General features: G+C 42.3%; 1 protein-coding gene across 2 annotated transcripts in view; it reads right to left on the minus strand.

The window, feature by feature from the left end:
- DOCK4 (dedicator of cytokinesis 4) overlaps positions 1-23,954 on the minus strand; it is a 347,529-nt gene that overhangs the window by 210,362 nt on the left and 113,213 nt on the right. For both annotated transcript variants that reach the window (XM_048499440.1, XM_048499439.1), the window contains exons 2-5: positions 7,882-7,965; positions 5,130-5,170; positions 3,577-3,632; positions 2,725-2,821 (exon numbers count right to left, since the gene is read on the minus strand). In XM_048499440.1, the coding sequence (XP_048355397.1) occupies positions 2,725-2,821; positions 3,577-3,632; positions 5,130-5,170; positions 7,882-7,965 (278 nt within the window). The remainder of the gene's footprint in view (positions 1-2,724; positions 2,822-3,576; positions 3,633-5,129; positions 5,171-7,881; positions 7,966-23,954) is intronic.

Raw genomic sequence — 23,954 nt, forward strand, 5'->3', positions numbered from 1 at the left:
CAAATCCTTAGGCTACCAAAACCACTAAACTGAGTACATTTTTCCTGCATCCTAACCTCACCAAAGACTCTTACCTACTGCCTTGCCTCCTCCATTTGCCTCTTCTGTTATTAAGAGGTGGACAGACTGTGTTTGGAATTAGGATATAGGTAATTTAAGGATTATAGTATCTATGCTGCATTAAAATCACCATCCTTCAAAAAACAAAACAAAATATCTGTAATGTGTTACCAGATGTGATAAATCTTACTTTTTGCTCACATTTAAATCCATTGCTACATTATGAGCCTGCTAGATAGATTTTCTGTATCAGCCAATACCAATTTTGGTCAGAGCCACAATCACTTCTGGGATCACTGGATGGGACAAGCCAAATTGTGTGCCCCAGACACCATTTGCCTGGAAAAACCCTTGCTCACCCTTTGCAAAGCAGGAAGTCACTGAGTCTCCTCCTCCAGGCTGTGCCCCACCAGCCTCTGCTTCCTATTGCCACTCAGAGAACTGGTCTCCCCACCATTAAGAGGAACTGGAGAGCTGGTATATCCTCCATTTAAAGCAGTGGTTCTCAACCTTCCTAATGCCACGACCCTTTAATACAGTTCCTCATGTTGTGGTGAGCCCCAACCCTAACATTTATCCATTTTACAGATGGAGAACACTGATGCAGAGAGTCTTAGTCGACCCCTGTGAAATGGTCGTTTGACCCCCAAAGGGGTCCCGACCCCCAGGTTGAGAAACACTGGTTTAAAGTAATGGGTAGACTGGTCACCGGAAAGCTGACCTACCAACATGGGGAAGATGTGCTGGATTTTGAGGCGGGGGGGGGGGGGGGCAATTTCAATGTTTGACCTGGACACCATTTTCTGTAGATACATTGCTATCTGGGGTCACAGCAGGCAACATGTTAAGAAGGTGGCACAACTATTACCATAAATATCAGGAGGGCATGTGTCCACTAGTCCTATCTGTGAATGTTACCTTCTTCCCAACTGGAACCTAAATCAGCACCAAACTAAGTTACATGTAAAAAAATGAAACTTTCCCTTCATACAATCTCACCTAAACTTTGGCTTAGGATCTACACCCAGCTTATAGAATGTTCTCAGTCTGGGCAGTGAGCCACACAACCTCATTACAGAATTTGTTAACACAGTAGCTAGGTGCCATTACATTTTACATTTATATTTTACTTCATTTTGTATGCTGTATTTTAAATGGTTTTAATTCGATGCTTAGAGCGTTTATTTTATCTTATATTGTATTTAATTTATTGAGAGGGCTCCTTTTGCTTATTTATGTTATATTGAAATGTTGTACACCGCCCAGAGCCCTCCGGGGGTGGACAGTACAAAAGTCAAATAAATAATAATAATAGTAATAATAAAAGAAGCAAAATAATACAAGCACCCATACAACTTGGCAGCATACTGCACTCAGAACAAGGGGAACACACAAGAGATCAAAGAGGAAAAGAAGGAGAGGAAACAGAAATGACCACAGCTATCTGTTTATACAATGGTGAATATGTAATATCCAGATGCTTGTCCCTCCATTGCTGTTATCAGCCAATGTGGTCCATAGCCATTCAGTGTGACTACTGAATTCAACACAAATCTACTGCCCAAGGAACGGGCACTCTTATGGAAAGGGAATTAATCTTTTTACAGTAAGTGTAACTTAACTGTAAAATCCATTGGATTATTTTTCCTTCAAGTACTATTTTAGCACTTTATAAAATCAACCTTGCTGCTACTTCTGTGCATCAAAGCAGATTTTTCTTTTGCAAAAACATCTGCTTCAAGGTTTATCACAGATCAAAGACATAAGACATCCTTAAAGAAGCCAGTTTATCACATTTATGTTAGACAATCTTTCCATTCTGTTCTCATCAAAAATTAATACAGTTGACTGAGATTTTAAATTTTCTTTCTGCTCTTATTTAGAACCTTATGCTTATGGGTGAAACAGAAATGTTGTATTTTGTTTTTGTTATGCAGAAGAAGAAGAAGAAGAAGAAGAAGAAGAAGAAGAAGAGGAGGAGGAGGAGGAGGAGGAGGAGGAGGAGGAGGAGGAGGAGGAGGAGTTTATATCCCACCTTTCTCTCCTGTAAGGAGGCTCAAGATGGCTTACAAGCTCCTTTCCCGTTCCTCCCCACAACGGACACCTTGTGAGGTAGGTTGAGGCTGAGAGAGTTCTAAAGAAATGTGACTAGCCCAAAATCACCCAGCAGGAATGTAGGAGTGTGGAAACACATCTGGTTCACCAGATAAGCCTCCGCCACTCAGGTGGAGGAGTGGGGAATCAAACCCGGTTCTCCAGATTAGAATCCATCTGCTCTTATCCACTATACTTTTATCAGGTTGGGGCAATCTGACTCCCATGAGCAGCTTTTGGATCACAAACTGGGTATGTAAAATGAGCTCTACAAAAGTGGCAGGTAGTGAATACATTCTAGCTGCAATAAATTGCTAATATGTGATGACACAGAAAAGAACTAGAAAATGAATTAAAAAACAGGTTGGAAGGGTTGCTATCTCTGTTTAAAAAGATGAATATATCCAACCTAGTTTAACAAAAGTCATACATGGCAGAATTGAAAAGCAGATCTTTTAACATACATTAAAAAATAACTGAACATATCTTAGAAAAAATAAAATATTTGGTTACTTTTTATCTGAAAAATACAATAGACACTTTCTAAACTGGGTCCCGGAGCACTCTTACCACATAAAGTTGCTTCCACATTGTCCCCCAGTCTCTTAAAGTTGATGTCATCTCTGTGATAACAGAGTCTTCTGTTGGGACAACCATTTCAAATTGCCTGGTGAAATCAAAATTTTTTTTTAAAAAAGAGTAATCATCCATCATGTCATTTTACTTTAGAAGTACCATTAAGAAAGAAATATACAAATGCTAGAATTGATGATGCTATATAGGATTGCCATCAACTTTAGGAACTTCCATAATTACTTGTTGCACTGGAGGAACAATTATTCTCTTAAGCTTTTTTGAATAATGCCTTTTCAGCTCCATTAAATTTTGTATCCTTTTTTGTTCAGCATATTCAAATGCACATCTCTAAATCCGTATCAAATAGGACTACCTTTCAGCCTATACTTTTCTCATTGCTTACGCAATGATCTTATTTAATTCTGCAGGGCCTGTAAAGCAGAACTGTTCCACCAAGCATAACGTTGAGGCAGCTGTAGTAACATCTGGCCTCCTCCCTTCCCTTTCTTCCCATTCTCTACCTTTTTTCCCCTTACCTCCTCCCCCAAGTCCCTTTTTCTTTGCCCTCCCCTTCTTGTTTTTGTCTGTCATTCACTGGAACATTAGTGAATATGCACACATCTGTGGGATTTTTTTGGATCAAAATTGATTGACTGGATAATTGGAATATTTTTAAACTTTTAATAGCTTTATTAATATATATGTATTTTATTGGTATGATGTTTCATACACTTAGCATGAAACGGGAGGGGCTGCCTGTTAAGTCTTATAAATTGAATTGAAATGAATTTAATTTAATTGCTCCCCAGCCTTTGTTAAATTATTGAAGTCAAAAATTCCACCTACCCTTTGTTCTTAACACATGCATTTTTCAAGTGAATATAGTTGGATGGAAATATACCCTGAAAAGCAAACAGAAATCACTAAATAAATGCAAAAACAAGTTAACAAGCCACTGAGGAAAGAAAACTTGAGATAAACTAATTATATAAAAGAAAGCTCTCTGTGCATTATAGAAGAGCTTTCCAAAAACTGCATTCAGATGTTTCACAGATGAAGCAAATATGATCGATGACAATAAATTCTACAGTATAACATTCATACTTTCACCTCATTGAAAAGGGACATTCAAAAGGTCTGGGAAATCAGTGGAGATGGAAATCTACTCTGAGTCATGGCAATTCCAGTGTAACTGGAGGTTGAGGTCTGGGAAACATATTCACAAGTCTGGTGGCAAAGACTGACAATATTGCGCTGCCATTTCAGAAATTTTGTTAATCAAAAATCCAGAGGAGACAAAAGATTGAGGGTTTTTTTAACCCTCAGTCTCCCTCTCAACTCTTCTTCCTTATGCACCATCTTGTTCATACAGAGTTTCACAACTGCACCTTATGTTTTCCTTGTGATCTCCCCTAGTCCAGATAATGAGTTGTGCATTGCAACTTCTGTGTGGCAACTCAGTTTCCAGACACCTGTGGGTGTGAATGAGATCAGGACAAACTTTTTACCTACCTTCCACTCCCCATACAGCCTCAGGGCGCTGTATTTGCCATTTGCACTGTCAGTGCAAGTAGTTCCCCAATTGTGAAGGGCAGAGGCTTAAGGACCTTCTGCCTACATGCTGCTGTCTTGATCTGAATCAGACTATGTATACTTTGGAATTAAGTTCCAAGCACAGAACTGACAATGTCCATCTGATCATGTAAACCCAGGGGATGGGGATACAAGGCAATAATTTGTAGGGTAGGGCCCAGTGTCCAAAAGCTGAGGCTAGTTTACCCTCAGTTATGAGTCAGAAGCTCACCTGTTCCAGAGAAGAGTATGGAAACAGTCTCTTTCTCAGCGCTTTTCTGCTATTGATGGCTTCTTCTAGCCTTATAAGCATCTTTCAAGTGGTTTACTGTAACACCCTGGGTTATGGAAGCTGGTTTTCACAAGCTGTCTTTGGGAAAACTAATTCCTGTAATGCTGGTTATATTGTACCTTATATTCCCCAGTCTCTACAGAAAAATGTCACCAAGTTGTACTTCTAACTTTGTATATTTGTGTACTGTGGCACACATGAGGAGTGATCGCCCAAGCACTGATCTAGAATGAGATCATCTTCAACTGAACTTCTGCAGGCCCCAAACTTGTGTGTGATAGATAGATCTGTCTTTCTTCCAATCTTCCAAACCTTTTTTCCTAATGACACCAAAGGCAGAGCATCACAAATCTCAGCTTTCCACCTTTTTGAAAAAAATGTATTTTTAAAAAGTTACAGTTGCAGAGTTATGATACTGAGTTGTCATAGAAAATATAAATATTCTCTCTTTTACATTTCATAAGAATATTTCAAAATGACTTGACATGCATTTTCATTTTTTTCCTCAGATTTATAAATGTGAATTTGTCTCTACCTTGAGATTTGGGTTCTTTAAGGCAAATCCTCTGTACCAGCCTGGAGAAAAATAATAATCAAAAAACAAAACTGAATTTACCCTTGAAGTGATATAATTGTTCTCGCTCTCATACAGTCTACAGCAACAGAAAACGTAACGTAGCCATTCACAGGATACAGCAACACCACCAGTTCTGGATGGCTAATTCCCATGCACATCAGTGTTCAAGACTGATGTCTCCCTGCCCCCCGTCCCCCCAATTTCTACTTCACTGAATATATATTAATGAGCTTTGGCACACAATGAGCAACTGAAACCTAGAAGATAGTATAGAAGAACATATACATCAGCCATCAGTTACCTGAAGCAAAAGAACTGCAAAATCCCATTGCATTGCTAAACTCAAACTAGTTGCTAGAATACTGAATTCAGGGTTATCCTTAAGTATCATCAGCAATGGTCAATAAAGATTTTGTCCACCAACATAGGAAGATCCTTTCACATAAATGGGAAGGAATAGAAAAAAGTGTGTATGGTTCTTATACAATCTGAGCTTGATATATAAATCCATTTTTTCCCACATTTAGAGTTTTGGTTACATTTAAAAGCAGAAAAGACACTGTTCATCTGGTCTCGACTCTAGGAAAGGTAGCTGAATGAGCGTTGGCCATGCAGCTACAGATGTTCTTGGATGAGACTTCAGGATTACACCAATTTCAGTCTGGCTTTTGCCCTGGCCATGGGATGGAGACCATGCTGGTTGCTCTCACAGATGACCTCTAAAGCCAACTGGACAGAGGCAGCTCAGCGCAGTTCTTGCTCAATCTCACAGCAGCATTTGATACTGTCAATCATGACTTTTTGACCCAGTACATCATTGCTTTTGGTGTTCAAGGGGAAGCCTTGGAGTGCCTGACCTTGGCCCGCTGGAACTGGGCACAGAGGATAGGGTTTGGGAGGGGATTGCCCCCTGGCACCCTGTTGACTGCAGGGTGCTTCCGGGGGTAATCCTCTCTCCAATGTTAAGCAACTATACGCAGCCCCTGGCACAGCTGATCCAGAGTTTTATACTGGGTTTTTATCAGTACACTGATAACATCTAGTTATAACTGTCAATGAGGGACTGGCCAGAAACTGCCCTGGAAAATCTGGCCAGGAGTCTGGAGGCCCTCATGAAAAGATTGTACCAGAGCAGACTGAAGTTAAATTCTTCAAAAAGGGAGGTCCTATGGCTGGGTCAGAGCAGACCTGTGGATGAAGACTGATTGCTGAAATTGGACAGTGTGACATTGACACTTTCACCTGCAGTCTGGAGCCTGGGTGCCTTGGATGCCTCTTTATCTATGGAGGCCCAGGTCACATGAATAGCCAAACTGGTTTTCTTCCATCTTCACCAGGTAAAGCAGCTGGGTCCCTACTTGTCTCGCCCTAACCCAGCCACAGTGATCCATGCAACAGTCATCTCCAGGCTTTATGCTTATGCTAGGCTTCCCTTGAAGCTGCTCCAGCAATTAGAGCTGGCCCAAAATGCAGTGGCGAGCGTCCTTACTGGATCTACAGCAAGAACGCAAAAATCCCCCATGCTTCACCAGCTATACTAGTTGCCAGTTGAGTTCCAGATCAAATTCAGAATGTTGGTATTGGGCTTTAAAGCCCTGAGTGGTCTGGGATGCTCAACTCTACTGGACCACATCTCCCAATACCACCACTGGAGGATCTTAGTTCCTCCAACAGCAACCTTCAAGAAGTCCCCAGTCCAAAGAACATCCAGCTGGCATCAACCATGGCTTTTTCAGCTATAGCCTTGGTGGAACTCTCTACCAACTGAAAGCAGGGCCCTGCAGGATATGGTGTGGTTCTGCAAGGCTCTAAAAATACAGACGTTCTGCCAGGCCCATTGTTGAGACAACTATAGTTTATCATCTGGTCTGTCTCCCCTTTCATTTTCCATTCCCATCCTTTCCTTACTTTCCTCTTGTCCTTACAGGCCCCAAGGTCTCATGGGAAGTGTAGTTCCCACCAGGCCATTTTCAGCCTGAAGGGAACAGGCTGCTTTTCCAGGCTGAACTAAGGTAAGTGTGAGTTGGGGCCGGGGGCAGGGCGCCATGGAGGTGGGAACAGAAAACACAGAGTGCGTACCAGGCGTACTCTGGCCTAGCTACGCCTCTGCTTGTACTTCAGTTCTTTTTCCTCCTCCTTTCTCTGTTTGATATATTAGGAAACACCTTTAGGACTCAGGGTGAGTGCCATTAGCTTTATATATTACTTTAAAAGAAGGTTCCCTGCAGGGACATCTCCATTATTTAAACGGGGAAGCCCTATGATGCCATCATTCTTAATTTATGGTAAATATTCATTATCAATGTTGTAAGGGCTGATTATTAGACTGGAATTTTACAGTTTATTACTATGTTGTTTGATTATTGTGGTTTACTGCCCTGAGCCCAGCTTGCCAGAGTAGGGCATCACAGAAATACAATAAAGTTAAAATACTATATTTTCATTTGTTGGTTGCTTTCCTCATAAAGTCATTGGCTTGATTTGAGATCCAAGATAGAATGTTTTTCATCTACACTCCTTGTAAAACACAAATTTCTGGAGCTGACCACCTTCTTTCTGTAGAGAAAGTGAAGCCTGGCTGAATTTTTCTATTAAACAGGCACATCTACTGCAAACATTAGTTTTTAAAGATCCTGCCTCAATGTAATTGGGTGAGATGACCATAAAATCCCTTCCCACCCAACAGTTCTGTGCTAATGTCAACACTTACCATCACATTTCTCTAGTATTTGAACAGTGTCTCCAATCTCCAGTGATAAGCCATGAGGGACTGTTCCTCGAAAACCCGCAATTACTGTAAGAGATATAAGATATAAGATTCTAGTTAATCACACTTCATATAAAAAGAGCCATATTAAACTTTCACAATGTCAGGAAAAACATGGCAATGAGTAGTGTTTTTTTCCACCTCTAAAACTCACAGTACTGTAGGTGATATCAACTATAAAAATCACATTATGGGGATGGCAGGTGGAAGGTAATAGCTTATTATTATTTTATCCAGGAAAAGAAGGGGGAAAGCTTTGCTTAACAATAAACAAGAGAATTTATCAAGTAAGCAAGAAACTCCACCACCACTACCCATCATGCACACATACTGTCAAGGCTATATTTCTCTGGAAACAGTATCTACCTACCTACCTACCTACCTCCTACCTACCTACCTACCTACCTACCTACCTACCTACCTACCTACCTACCTACCTACCTACCTACCTACCTACCTATGTTTACAGTAGGAAGCACTGTGGATGGACTGGTTTCATTCAATCAGGCGAGTATCGTGACAACTAAATTGTAGTCAGACTTTAAAGGAAAGAAAGAGCTTGAATCTCAATACTTCTTCAGGTTCTCTATGATTTTCAGGGTGACATTCAGCATACTTTTTTGCAGCCTGTTTGTGAACTTTGGGGTGGGTGACATGCAGCATATTTCCTCACCGCCTGTCTGTGGATTGATGGGTTTGTTTTCAAATAGGTTCACATGCATTGTGGAAGGCAGTGTTAGAGTGGCGCACCATGGTGAAGGACATGAAGCTGCTGGTGTTTGACTGTAACCCTTAGAATGTTCGTGCAGCATGTCTGTGGACTGAGGGGCTGGTTTACCCTTAGAATGTTCGCGCAGATGGCCAGAGATGAGCAGTTAAAGCAGTAAATGTGTAATAACTCGAGGAAAACTGAATATTTTGAAAAATCCTTTCTTAGTGAGCACCTAAGCCACATAATGAACCGGTGTGCCAAATTTCAACTTTGTAGGTTCGGTGGTTTTTGAGATCTTTTGATGAGTCAGTGAGTCAGTCAGTAGTATTTCGCGTTTATAGATATAGATTAAACCTTGTTTCATGTAACAGTCTTTAGAGAGGCATGGTTGGGAGTATTCTTGCCGGTGGCATCCACAGTACATCATAGCTGACCTTAGGGAGGTTTGCCTTTTCAACTGGTTGACTGAATTTTTCAGGAGGAAGAAGACTTTGCTGTGCATACTAAAACGTTGCTGGTTATGAATTGACAGTGCAATCCTACACAGAGTTACTCCAGTCTAAGCCCCTTGAAATGAATGGGCTAACTCTCCTCAGGACTGCACGGTTCGTAATAAGACTGCTTATTTTATCAATGTTTTTCTTGTTTGAGGGTACAGTGAAATTGATTTCATATGTCTTTAACTGATTTTTGTCTGCCACATTCATTGTGAAAGAGCAACTAATAGAGACAAACAGAGCAGAAACTTAAGACCGGAAATCCAGATCTTGATAGAGGCTTTTAGGGAAGTTGATAATAACGATGAGTCATGGCCTAAGAAATGAATCCCTTCTTCTTCCTCCTTGTTATGAACGTTTCCAAAGAAACTTTGCATGCATTATAATGTGGAATAAAAATGTGGGCAGAGACAAGGGTAATCAGGACATGAATACATCATCATCATCATCATCATGAAACTGGAGCAATGTGTGCACTATATAAACAGAACAGGATAGAAACTGCAATTGGTCGCTGCAAAAAAAAGCTCAGAAGATGAAACTATGGATGTAGGCAGAAAAGAAATATATCAGACTGGCTGAGAAAGCAAGGGTATAACAAGGAAGAAGCAGCTGTGGTATTGCAGATGTATTGCAGAAAATTACTTATCAGCGCAGTCAAGGAACTGCAGTGATATTTCAAGTCCAAGCTACATGACAAATTGCTGTGAAAGTACCAGCTGCTCTCTCAAAGACATGGCTTATGAACAAGTCCAACAATAGGAAGTGAGGGGGGGAAGGGAACTGTGCAAGGTTAGTGGAATATGAAGATACTTCCTCTTCTGCCAGTCATGAGCTGTACAAAGCAAGAATCTGTGAAAATGAACCTGTAGAAAGGAAGTCTGAAATCATCCAAACGTTGGCATTTTTGACTTAGAAATATTTGAAATAACTTGTAAATTTGTATACAGCACACTGCAAGAACATACTAAGTATTCACTTTTAATGCAATGTGTTCACATGATTTAAGAATCATGCTTTGAACAGATAACCTGCAGGTTTTTTCTGGCCTCATGTTGCAAAGGCAAAGTTAAATAGTAGAAGTGGCAGATTTTAATGAAGAAAGAAACTCCTACCAAGATTCAAATGCTTTGGAATACGGTCAGAATCAAATTGCTAAATAAACTGACACATTTTAAAAACATTTTAAAATACCTTAAGAATATTTTTAAAATATCTTTAGTAGAAGAAATTTTAGTACCATATATTTTTTCCAAGAAAAAAAAATGTGAACAGAGCTCTGTACACATTTTTTTTCTTGGAAGCACAGGAAATTTGTGGACTCTACATAGATCATGGAGTCCCACAAATTCTGCAACACAGCAGGAAGGAACACAAGTGCTTCTGTCTGTCGCATCCAACTGGCCTCCCTAACTTAGTGGACCAAATTCTACCCTCAACTGTCCAAATCAATACAATAAAATGAAACATGATTACTATGCTGTGTATTTAGATAAATTTTACTTTATTAAGCTGACTGCATATAAACTTCTGTGAGATGGGAAGCCAATGCAACTATCTTCTAGAGGAATGCAAAGCACTACTGTTCATGGAATATTACAATACCCAAGGAGCAGAGGTGGGATCCAACTAGTTCTCACCACTTCTCTAGAAGTGGTTACTAATTTTTTCTGAGTGCCAAGAAGGGGTTACTAAAGCAACCTCCCTGCCAATAGGGACTGGAGGTGCGTGTGTGCGGCGATGCCACTGTTTGAATCCCACCACCATCGGAACCTTTATTAAAATTTTTGGATCCCACCACTGCCAAAGAGGTCAGGAAGCAGATTCTTTTTTCAATTTAAAGCTTATAAATAACACTGGAATGTGGAATAAGTAACAATGCTTGGTCTCTTTATCGCTCCTTATCTATTGTCACTGTTCAATCCTAAACAGTGTCATATTCATCTAACTCTGTTGAAGTCAATGGACTGAGAGTTACTGTTGTGTAGCAATTAGTGTGGCAGACCAGGATTTGGGATAATCCCTAAACTGCTATGAAAGCTTGCTGAGTAACTTTGGGCTAGTCACTCATCCCTAGCCTAACGTTTTGAAAAGGTCAGGTTTTAAATGATAGAATAAAGGTACAGCAGTATGAAGGCTGATCAGTGTGGTCTCTATCACATCCTTCTCTGACAGGTTGCCCCAAGTAGTTTCCAAATGCCATTATTTTAGTACATGTGAGGGAAATTACTACAGCTTAACTAATATAGCTGCCTATAAGTTTTGGTGGTGCTCTTTTTACCAGTTGTACTGCCTAAGTTGTAACCTTGTCCTTCCCAGGACTTTACAGGAGTCATGAAGGACACAGAAAAAGCAGTAACTTTTACTGACTCTCTTGGATAAAGGATTAAGGATACTAAGCAAAAATATACTTCTAAATAGCTTCAAACATAACATAGAACATTTCTTGGGCTCATCCAGCTATAATGTTGATTGCTGGGTGCAGAGAACAGTTATCAGGGGGGTTTTTTTAGTCTTAAAGCAAGTTCACACTATTTTATGATCTCAAAAGTCCAAACTTATACAATGGGCTTATCCTGGAGTAACTTTTCATAGGACTGCATTGTCAGAATAGAAGTATGAGGTCCTCCTAAAAAACTCAAATTCTTTATCTAGCCTTCCCCAGAAGTTAGGCACTGACATAAGTACAGACTCTTCCTAAAGCATTCAAATTTGTCTGCTTTCCCAAAAGTTAGGTTCTGAGACTTGTAAAGTCTCCTATGATCTCACTCCCTGGAAATGCAAACCCTATCTGACTCAAACTGACAGATTTACAGGTTTTCGCTTCTCTAGTCTCATCTCCCACCTGGGACCTTTCAAGGGTCTTTATTGCTAAGGTACTCATCACACACACAAAACAGACATACAGGGGTTTGGTGACTGTCAGAAAAGGACAGGAGCTTTGTTCATCCATCACATCTACCTCACAGGATTGCTGTGAAAACTAAAGGGAGGACAGGGTGCCCTGGGTCCTCACTGAGGAGAAATGTGGGGTAAAAATGAAGTAAATATAAATAGAAGCATGTAATTCTGCTCAGGATTACACTGACATCCCCTTAATTTTTGAGATACAGACCTTAAAATGTTATACTATGAATATTATAATGGTTATAAAAATACTGTGTATATATATGAAGATAGAAAGTATGTGTACTCAGCTACTCTAAGAAAATGAACTAAAAGGCCATGAGACTCACTAGCTTTCCTCCAAAAAATACAGCAGAATACAGGCCTTGTCCTAAAGTTGGGTACAATTCAATTCAAGTTCCCAGAAAAATGCACTGATCTCGAAAGAGAACAGTGCATAGCAAATAGCAAACAATACATTAGACCTACCTAACAAAAGCACAGACAAAACATTAAATATTTCCAGTCAATTATTCAAGGCAAAAATATACAGTATACCAATTATATTTTGAAGAATCCATTCGCAAGAGATACTATTCATATCTAAAATGTTGATTTTTGTCACGTTTGTAAATCTAGAGAATCTCTAAAGAAAAGAAACCACTTCTCCCTGATATGAATTCTTATCTAGTCACTGAAGCATTTCCTTTATGCTGAGAAATGAGTAGATAAGGAAAGCTTTTGCTTCATAAATACTGTGTGCAAAAATGTTTTGTAAAAATTAATTGTAATAAATATGGGAGCAAAGCAGAATCATCTCATTTGCAATTCAGTTTGATAGTATGTCTTTTTTGTACAAAATATATGGCATCCTGAATGCTCTGGAGAAAGGATAGAATACAAATAAAATAAATTTTCAGAGTCATTATCACGTATGTCTATTAGTTTGATTGTGTTGTATTTTCTATCATAGCAACATAGCAATTTTCTATCAGAGCAGCACACAAAGAGTATCAAAATGTTTTCCTAACTAATTGCTGACCAGATCAAAACATGCTTAACTTTCAAAAAGTTGTCACATAATTTGCAACTATACTATATTTTGGAATAATGGGGAGGTTACCAGAGTTTTATATATCTGGCATGCTTTGTTCGTATCTTAAGAATATGTGGTAGGGGCTTAAAAGAACACAGATTCATCCAGCTGGGGAAAATATAAAACCATGAACCCCTCCAAAGTGTCTGCTATTCCAAACAACGTATTCATTTTTTTGGTATTTCATCTAAACATGGAAGATAGATGTTAGAGCTACACTTTAAGCATAGCATGTTGACTACAGAGTCAAGAACTGTAGATATAACATATAATGCTTAATAGTGAAATTCATATGAGACATAACTTGGGGCTAGGGGGGATTTATTTTAATGTTCTTCAGAGAACAAAGCATTTGAACTTAAGGACGGATGGACGGATGGACGGATGGACGGATGGAGATATATTAATTTGATATTTGAGACATATCTGTCCAGGATTCCACCCCTCCCCAGATGCCTCCTCATCCCCAACTCAAGCCCCCACAACTCACTAGGGGCCAGGAGAAGGGCCCCAATTGACCAAAGAACGGTGCAGCTGAGCCCACTCGCGCAGGCCTGGACAAGCACCGCAGGCAAGCACAGTCCCACGGTCTCCCTCAACTGAGGTCCTCAGAAAGGGCCAGCAGCTGCTGGGACCCCCCAAGCTGCATTGGTACTCCTTGGAAAGGTAGCCTGTGGCCCAGAAAGGCCCCATTCAGTCGGCCAGACAGGAGGTGGGCTCTGGGACTGGCCGGCCAATCCAGAGCACGGATGGGTCCGGGTGGTTGGGAGAGGGTGGGGGGAAGCAAGGGGAGTGATCAACGATTGGGAGGGAAAAGGGAAGAAGAGGATTTAAGGGAGGAAGTGAGGTAGGAAAGGGTGGTGTGTGTGTGGTTGTTGGGAGTGGAGGAGATAGGAGAAGAAGGTAGAAAAAGCAAAGAGAAGTGAAGTGGATAGGATAGGATAAGATAGGATAGGATAGGTTAGGAAAAGAGAGTGAGGGACTCAGGCGGTTGGAGGGGAGGTGGCTGAGGAAGATCTGGCAAGGAGGGTGTTTTGATAGAGACAGCTGTACCCCAGACAAACTGTGGGTGTGCAAGCTCAGGCCAGCAGGCTGAGGCCAAGAACAGGTGAGACAACACCCGGGTAAGGGAAGGTGGGAAGGACCAGGTCTCAGTGGGTGGGGCCGGGGAGGTGGAGTGCCACAATATCAATCATTTAAATAAATACAATGAATACAGCAATTTCCTGGCATTACTAGAGTCTGTGGGACAGTCAATATCAACTAGAAAAAACAAGCATTTTTAAAGTGATAGTTCATTTTTTTAACATAATAAAGTTTGCACAAGCTGAAACTACTCTCATCCACAGAAACATGTGTAATGAATCATAAGCTTCACAACTGGCACCTAGCTGGCAGAATGGACCATTACATTATCAGTGAAACATATTCCTAAAGAAATCTATTGTCATTCAGAAGCATGAGATGAGGTAATAAACTAATATGCCTTAGAAGGAGAAAGCCCTATAGCAACTGTCCACGTTAAAACTGTTCAGCAGAACCAAGTTAAGACTCAAATGTGTAACAGCCTCTGGATAGAATAAAAGTTAATGAAGCCTTGGATGGCGTTTATAATCTTTCCAAGGTTTAACTGCCTTGCATTGAAAGGGACTATCACATTTTGCAATCTGAAACCAACATAAAACATATGTTCCCTCTGTTTTAAAGGGCGGAGATGGGTACTGTGCTTTCTCGTATGTAACATTCAAGTTGGTTTTAGACTGGTTTGGCAAATTATGCAATGCTGCTATTGAAGTAGCTACAGTACCACCACTGCACATCTCTTGCCTTGAAAATCCCATGAGGTGGAATTTAATGGAGTCGCCATAAGTTGGTTGTAATTCAATGGCACACTTTACTTTTATCAGTACTATAAAAGTGCTTTACTTTTACCAATTAGTTGAATGGGGAAACATTTTGGTGGATATTGTCTTTACTGAACTAACTCACCTCCTGGATCTTCCTATCCATACACAGTGGTTCTGTCCGTATGACTGCCCTTTCTATTTTCACCACAATCAGCACATGTATGCTTGATTTTTTTAAAAAATGAGCTGATGTGCACCATTATTTATGGGGCCATTAACTGCTCTGTCTCCAACTGCTTTTAAGCATTGAATCTGTTGGTTGTGGTGGTTTTTCCGGTCCATGTGGCCATGGTCTGGTAGATCTTGTTCCTAACGTTTCACCTGCATCTGTGGCTGGCATCTTCAGAGGTGTATCACAGAGAAAAGTCTGTTTCACACTGTGTCTAGGGAGAAGAGAATGTTTAGTGGGATATATATTGTCCATGTCCCAGGGTGGGGAACCAATCAGTAAGTGTTTGGATGGAACTTGCTATGCAAAGGTGTGATTGAGTGCATTGTATTGCGGGTGGGGTTATCAGTCCATTTACATTTGTAGTCATATTTACATTCCCAGCAGCAGCAGCAGTATTAATGAATGCAAATCCTGTGTTGGGTAGAGTCCATTGTCCATGAACTTAGCATACCCTTGGCCTTTGATCCAGCTGTTTTTAATTACTAGTAGCCAAGCTTCATTAATTCTCATAGACTCTTCTTTCCTGTTCAAGGTGTTTGTGAATTTCAATGGCCTCCCTGTGCAGTCTGACATAGTAACCTTCCGAATTGTCCAGAATTTCAGTGTTTTCAAATCAAATGTTATGTCCAGTTTTGTTTAGGACATGTTCTGCTATTACAGATTTTTCAGGATGGTTCAGCCGACAGTGTCTTTCGTGCTCCTTAATACCAGTCTGAATGCTGCATTTTGTGGATTCTATGTAGACCTTCCACAGCTGCAGGGTATGTGATAGACTGGTATCTTCAGAGGGGGCCAATTTTGCAAGTCCAACATTGACTAGAGCGTTTCCATGTGGAAGCACTGGAGTTTGATGTGTTTGTTGAGGAACCGGAGGTTGAGTATGGCACGCCAGTCCCCGTTGCGTTTTGGTGCCGTGAAGAAGTGGAAGAAAACTCCGGAGGATCTCTGTGAGTCTGGCACGGGTTCTATCACCCTGATGTTGGAGTGATAGCATGTTGGGTCCTACACACCTTGACCAGAGGTTGGCGGGGAAGCTGGGGAACCGTTGCAGGGGTAAGCAGTTGAACTCTATTGGGTAGCCTGATTGAATGACCTCCGCTGTCCACTGGTCTACATGGTCGCCCCTCCACTGTTGTTGATACTGCTGAAGGCGACCCCTGACCAGTGGTGGTTGACCGTCATTGTTTGGTGGGGCCTCCTGGGTGGAAGGGGTTACCGTACTTTGGGCTATTGCAAAAGGAGTTGGAGTTGGAGGCAGTCCCAGGGTGCCTCTGGAAGTTTTGCTGGGGTTGCCATCATCTGCCGTCCCTTGCCAATCTGGGGAGGGTGCGGTGTGAGCGGAAGGTGGTGTTGGGTTGTGCACCTTGGCTGGAGAATTCCCTTCTGATGGTTTTAGGCAAGGCTTTCTTCTGACCCTGTGTCTCTATGAGGATTTGATCCAGTTCCTGTCCAAAGAGGATACACCCTGGAAGGAATAGGCTGTGACCAGTTGCTTAGAGGTAAGGTCTGTTTGCCATGACCTGAGCCAGGTGTGTCCCCTGGTCACCACTGTGGTGGCCATCACTCTCACCGTCATCAGAAGGGAGTCGATGGTGGAATCCGCCAGGAAGGAGGAGCTGAGGAGAACTTCCCTAATCCCCTGATCCTGCATGGGGATCCTGGCCAAAAGACATTTTAGCCAAACAATGGTGGCCCTTGCCACTGTAGCTGAGACTTCTAGGGCCTTAGTGATAGCCAGTCTTTCATGTGCCCGTTTGAGTGTCAGATCAGACCATTTGTCCATTTGTTCTTTAATGGTTCCCACCCCATCCTTGGAAACTAAACCCCCCAATTGTAATGCAGCTACTGGGGCATCCACCAGGGGGGTTTGACATACTCGGGGATGGGGTACAACTTCTTGAAGGTGGAGGGGAGACCTTTGCTGGAGACTGGGCTCGCCCATTCCTTTTTAATATGTCGCTGCAAGAATTCTGGGACCGGGAAGAAATAACTGTGTTTGTCCTCCTGGGGGAAAATATCCCTCTTCCCTTTGGGGCAGCCCTTGGTGGGTTTGAGCATATCGGGGGCACCTGAGGGGTCCTCCGTGTCTGTGGGGTCCATTAGTTCTAAGGCAGAGATGGTCTTGGTTATCAGGAAAGAGATATCTTCCTGATTAAAAAGCCTGAAGGCTTGGTCATTGTTGTCAGCGTGACCCTACTCTTTATCAGAGAAGTGGTCAGACTCCTCTTCTAGCTCCCCCTCACTGACTTCCTCCTCCCCTGTGAAATCTAGGGGTCCCCTGGGGCGGCTGGAGTTTGGTTCCCTGGGTCTGGGGGGGAGAGGGGAGGGGGTTGGTGTTCCCGCAGCTGTTGGGGTGTTGCCACACGTGGTACGCTTGAATCTCCTCCCTCATGGCATCCCTATACAGCTCCACAAGTTGCCTTTGGGCAGAGGGCGACAGGGACCCATGAGAGGGTCAACCCTCCCCCCCTTTCCCCACTGATGTGGTCATGCCTGCAGAGGTGGTTGTTGCACTCCATTTCCTCCTCCTCCTTCTCCTCTGATGCTTGTGCAATGTTGTCAGGGGCAGTGGGCTCCACCTCAACCCCAGACGGGGGGCTGGCACCACTGCTGAAGATCCCCAGGCCCTCGGTGCGCAACTGGCCCCCATTGGGAGAGAAGTCGCACCAGGTGGAGACCGGAGTGGTCCATGTGTGGGCTATGGTGGGTGAGCCCCTGCGGGGGCCGCCGATCACCACGGCCATGCCAAGCGAGCCCCTGCTGGGGCCGCCGCCCATCTCATCTCCTTTGGCGCTGGGCGCCGCGTTTCTTTTCTTGCCCCCACCCTCCAGCACCTGTTTTTTTGCTCGTGTCTCCGGCTTTTTTGCTTGTGGCTCCGGCGCTCCATGGGTGACTGGCTCTCCATCTCCTGGTTGCACGCTCTTGTCTGTCTTCTTGCAGCCAGGAGCAGGCTTCTCCTTAAAGAGGCCTTTGCAGGCTGCCCTAGTACGTTCTGCTAGGGACTGCGAGAATGCCTGCTTGTTCGGTGAGAAGGGGGCCACCATAGTGGAAGGGGGGGAGAACACCTCGTGGCAAGAAGCACTTTGCCTTCTGAGGTGAAAGGGGGTAGCAGAACCTGGATAGGGCGGAGGAGTTTGGAAGAGAGGAGTTTGAGAGAGAGAGAGAGAGAGAGAGAGAGAGAGAGAGAAGGCTGAAGGAGTGGAAAGATCAGTGGGGGTTTTTAAAGAGTTTTAAAAAATTTAGCTGAGCCTTGCAAAGGGGCTACTCTCCCTGATGAGGCAGGAATTAAACTGGAGATCAAAATGGGCGCCCAGGCAGTTCCCAGGAAGTGACGAAATTCTACATCCTGCCTCCCTGAGAACGGGCTGGGAAACACCCATCCAGATGTCCTCCGCCTCCAACAGAAGGACGGTTTCGGTCTTCACTGGTCGCCCTAGATCGTTTGGTTGCCTCGGAGATTGGCATTTCTATTCTAAAGGACACCAATTTGTCCCCGCTGCACTGAAAATCTTCAATGCAAAGATAATCCCTCAGCTATTATATGGAGCCCCAATATGGATTACCCAAATTAAATCACCTGTTGAGTCAGTACAGGCATACTTTTTGCGAAGAATTTTAGGGTCACCAAGGTGTGTCCCTTATGACATCCTACGTAGAGAAACTGGACAAAATACCATGGAATTGATGGCATGGACAAAAACATTTAAGTACTGGACGCAAATTCATTTTGAGCCCAAACCCAATAGCTTTATACATCAACTCTTATCAGAATCTGCTTCTGTGAAATGGTTGGCTGACATAGATAAGAAATTTAACAACATGGGCTTAACAGTTGACCAGTTCCAAACTATGTCTGCCATCAGAATTCAAAATGAAATTAAATCTGTTTTAGTCAAAAGAGAGAAACTGGAAATGGTGCAGGAGGGGGGGGGGGGAAAGCTGCTCTCCACAGACCTTGGGAATTGTCCGATCAGACCATTGTGCCAACTATTTGTACATTTTGTGCAACCCCAAACAACGCAGAGCGTACACTTTGGCTCGTTTTAACGCTCTGCCTAACGCTATGATTCTTGGCAGGTACAATAACACTCCATACGAGAACAGGTTATGCCAATGTAATATGGCCGTTGTTGAGACTGTTCAACATGTACTATTGGAATGTCCAATGTTCGAGTCGTTACGCTCTATATACATCTGTCCATTGATAGAGAGCTCAAATGATGTTAGGCTACCATCTGTTATGAATTTTCTACTCAACCGTTCCTGTGATATCGTATGTGAGAATGTTGCAAGTTTTTTGAGGAACTACTTGGTCAGGCGCAATCACTGCCTACATAGCAGTAACGGCTAAATTATTTTATGTGTGCGTGAATGTTGTGAATGTTCAATGCTGTTTTAATGTTATTTTAATATTTTAATGTCTCAGTTAGTAGATAAATGCCCCTTTTTACTAACTCTGTAATTTATAATGCCACTAAAGGCTTTGGATTGGATTGGCATTCGTCTCGGCTTCCGTCAGTTTCCGAGGCGACTTTTTAATATCTCCGGTGCACCATTTGCATTGTGCATGTGCAAATGGCATTGCAAATGGTGTACCTCGGAGTACGCCATTTTTGGTTTTCACTGCCCGTCACCAGATGGATGAGCTGCGAAAACCGAGGTTCAACTGTACATAAATAATGTATGAAACAACTGTGCTTTGAAAACTTAGAAGAGTATAAATTTGGCTGCAAGTTTATTCTGCCCTTCCTCCAGAAGAACTCAAAATCGGTGTTTTAGAGAACAATCCTACGCAGGTTTCCTCAGAAGTAATTCCCATTTCATTCAAAAGGGCTTACTCCCAGGAAAGTGCTCTTAGGAGAGCAAATTCAATCTTAATACTTCTGTCAGGTGGTTTGTAATTCTTAAATTTTTAAAAGCTGTAAACATTGCTGGTCAAAAAAATCCTTAACTGTATCATTTAAGATTTAACTCAAATGACTGTATAACCTCTTAAAAATAATAATCAAACTTACTTGCCCCTTTTCCTTATTTCTTCCTTTTGAAGGACTGGGTTTTCATTCTGGGCTTGACAACCTCTCACTGGAATACTAACTGCAAATAATGAGTACTTCCTCCACTTTAGGAGTGACAATATGTTCCCATTTTCCCTGATGGTCTGTTTTGTTTACTCTAACCTCACCCTCTCAGTATCTTGGGCTTATCTCTTTGACATTCAGCTTTCATTTCATTAGAAAGAAGGGTCCACGCAGTGTCATCTTTTTTTCTTCTCCCCCCACCCTTTCAAAAAGCATCCCTTATTCCAAACAAAGGCAAGTTCGATTGAAGTTTGTTTTCATTCTCAGTGTGAAGAGCAGAGCTCAATATGAGATAAAATAAACAAAGAGTTGGTTGTAAAACAAAGCGATCCACACCACCAAAAAGGAGAAAAGGAAAGGAAGAGAATATGAAATGGACAAACTGGGTGGCTGTCCACAGATTCAGAAGAGTTCATTATATAAGCCTCTAGCACCTGGACACTATGCAAATCTGTATAATAGGTTTAATATATTTTATGCACTTTAGAGCTTTTTTGGCAACATGTCATGGAAAACAGTGTTCATTTGTGATGAGATGAACATGGCTTTTTGCCATGTTTGGACAAAGCAGGATTGCAAAAGCTTCCTGGTTTCAGAAACCAGGGACATAGGTATAGATTGTTTGGGGGGGGGGGGTTCAGGGGTGAATCCACCCCCAAACAGCATCACTTTCAATGGTGTTTAAACTAGAGAGCCCAAATTCTCCTTTTAAATCCACCTTAAAGGGAGAATCTGGGGTTCCTAGTTAAACAACATTGAAAGTGATGCTGTTTTGGGGTGGATTATCCCCCACCGTGAAACAGCATCACTTTCAATGTGGCGTAGTGGTTAAAAGCAGGTGCATTCTAATCTGGAGGAACCAGGTTTGATTCCCTGCTCTGCCACTTGAGCTGTGGAGGCTTATCTGGGGAATTCAGATTAGCCTGTGCACTCGCCAGCTGGGTGACCTTGGGCTAGTCACAGCTTTTTAGAGCTCTCTCAGCCCCACCCACCTCACAGGGTGTTTGTTGTGAGGGGGGAAGGGCAAGGAGATTGTAAGCTCCTTTGAGTCTCTTACAGGAGAGAAAGGGGGATATAAATCCAAACTCTTCTTCTTCTTCTAAACTGAGGACCTCAGATTCTCCCTTTAAATCCATGCAGAAGGGGGTGGGTTTAAAAGGAGAATCTGGGGAAATTTGGGGGAGTGCCTGCTGTCAGGGGTGCAATTGTTAAGCTAGAAACACCAAACTTTCAGGGTATCTTTAGGAGACTCTCCTAATGATACCACCCAGGCTTGGTGAAGTTTGGTTCAGGGTGTCCAAAGTTATGGACCCTCAAAGGTGTAGCCCCCACCTCCTATTAGCTCCCAATGGAAACAATGGAGGATGGGGCCACCCCCTTTGGGAGTCTATAACATTGGACCCCCTGAACCAAACCTCACCAAACCTGGGTAGTATCATCAGGAGAGTCCCCCAAACAATCTCCGAAAGTTTGGTGCTGGTAGGCCAAACAATGCCCCCCTGCAGGCCAAAAACCGAAAAAAGCAGTAAAATGTTTTTAAAACCCACAAATGGAGGGGCGGAGCTTCGGACATGAATGGGGGGGTTGAACCCGAGAAAACCCCCCCTTACCTACGTCGTTGTGACAGAAACCTTCAAACTCTTATTTGCCACCACATCTGAATCCAGTCAAGGTTTGTGAGGAAGAAACCACCTCCGCTTTGCTCAGATGCCTGAATTCTGAAATCATGGCAAACTGGATTTCAGCTGATGTCTTCTGACATTAGAAAAATTTCAGCGACACTTCTTGTGTGAGCAGAAGGATGTGAGTTTGGCAAGCAGGTAGAGCTCATGGCCATCATACAGCCTCATTGTAACTTCTGAATGTGGCCCTTTACCTTTACTATTATAATTTGCAATTCATATATAAATATATGGCATTATCTTCTGTTTCAGAGATCAAGCCATCTGTCGATCTCACGTAGGAGTGCCAGGCTGGCAATGGCTCCAAGGTTTACTGCCCAAAGCCAGCGAGGCATCCAGGTCTACCTCCAGGAGCTGGAGCCCAGGTCTACCGCCCAGGGCCAGCGGCCACAGCCCAAGCCTAGCACACACACCCCCGTGATTAGATGGCGTGCACCCACGGACATGTGATACCCCATGTCCCCGTGGGTGGTACGCCCCTGATATCCAGCACCAACATTCCACAATGTTGTAACATTTTGCTTAGTTTAATAAAAAATCAGATCTTGCTGTCCTGTTCCAGTGAGCAGTCCTCTGGTTTGTATTTTTAAGGATGAACAGTTGACCTACTTCCCTAACACACAATTAACATGCATTGTAGGGGTTACATGAAGATACATAATCTCTGTTATATTTTCTTAAAACAGAAAGGTTCTTCAGGAATATCGTTTACATTCAATAGCATGCTGCAGGCAGAATACTAATGAGCTCCTCCACCACACGTCAACACCATGTGCTGACCAAGTCAAAATGACTGAGTGTTACAGTGTAGGGCTGCTTTTTACAATCATCTAGTACTTTTTGCATTAGTAATGCCTACCACTGAGGCCAGCAATACTAGGGTGACAAGTAACTGCACTAAACAACTCATACTCACAATCACTTCAACTGTTGCTGGATTGGAATGACAAGCACTCAGTTAACAGAGTTCAGCATAGAGTTTGGCCACTCCCTACAGCAAGGGGTCAGAATTAGCAAGGGGTCAGAATCAGAGCTGAAGTGTCACAATATTTGGCAAAAACTTGACAGCGTCCACAGCCTTTCCAAACTAAATCCAATTAAAAATAACCAATCCATGTGAATCTAGAAATGGAATTGGATCCTATCAGGTTTTTCATTTGTACAGGAGAGAGGAAAGTCAGTCTCACCTGTCCTTAGCACAGCCTTGCCCTGAAATTCCCACCATCTCAGTCACAGCCTCAAGGGAGGGGTTGAAATGTGCCCCTCCTCCCTCTTGTGCCAGTGGAAATGCTAGTAGGATCCAACTCACAAACTTGATCCTACAGTAGCTCCTTTATTCATAGTAAATTTGTAAATTACATTTTCAGTGTTAATACAGCCAAGCTTGTCATTAACCAGTTTATCTTGATAACAAGTCAGAATATGAAGAAAGTTGGCAGTTGTGTCCCTAATTGTCATCTATGCTCATGAGAAATCATTCAGACAACAAGCCTGACTCAAAGGCAGTCCCATTCAGACTAACAAAAAGAGAAAGAAGGGGGGCGCAACATAGCAGATGTGTGGAATGATCCCAAATCTAGGCCATAAATGTGTATTTGAACAAAATGTCAACTGAAAAATTTAATCCAAATCCTCCTTGTTCTAATTTTCTTTCATCTTTCTTCCATCTTCTATCTGGGGAAATCTTTTAAATACCAGGATCAAAGAAAAAAAATTACTGAATTTATTCCAAAAAATTCAAAAGGGGCAAGTTGACAGTGGGCAAACAGATGCACATTACTGTCTTAAGAGCCATCATGTATTAAAATATAATTCTGTTGCTCTATCAACTTATTGTTTTCCCAAAGAATGTTCTATAATAAAACAGAAACATGTCAAACATGTCAACAAATGATGCATGTCCATATTTTAGAAATATTTGTTAGGAAAAAAAATAAGTTTTTTCTAAACACGCCATCAAAAAGAGGGGTAGTCTTACATTGGCAT

Source organism: Sphaerodactylus townsendi, linkage group LG06 (assembly GCF_021028975.2).
Source record: "Sphaerodactylus townsendi isolate TG3544 linkage group LG06, MPM_Stown_v2.3, whole genome shotgun sequence".
Taxonomy (NCBI): Eukaryota; Metazoa; Chordata; class Lepidosauria; order Squamata; family Sphaerodactylidae; genus Sphaerodactylus; species Sphaerodactylus townsendi.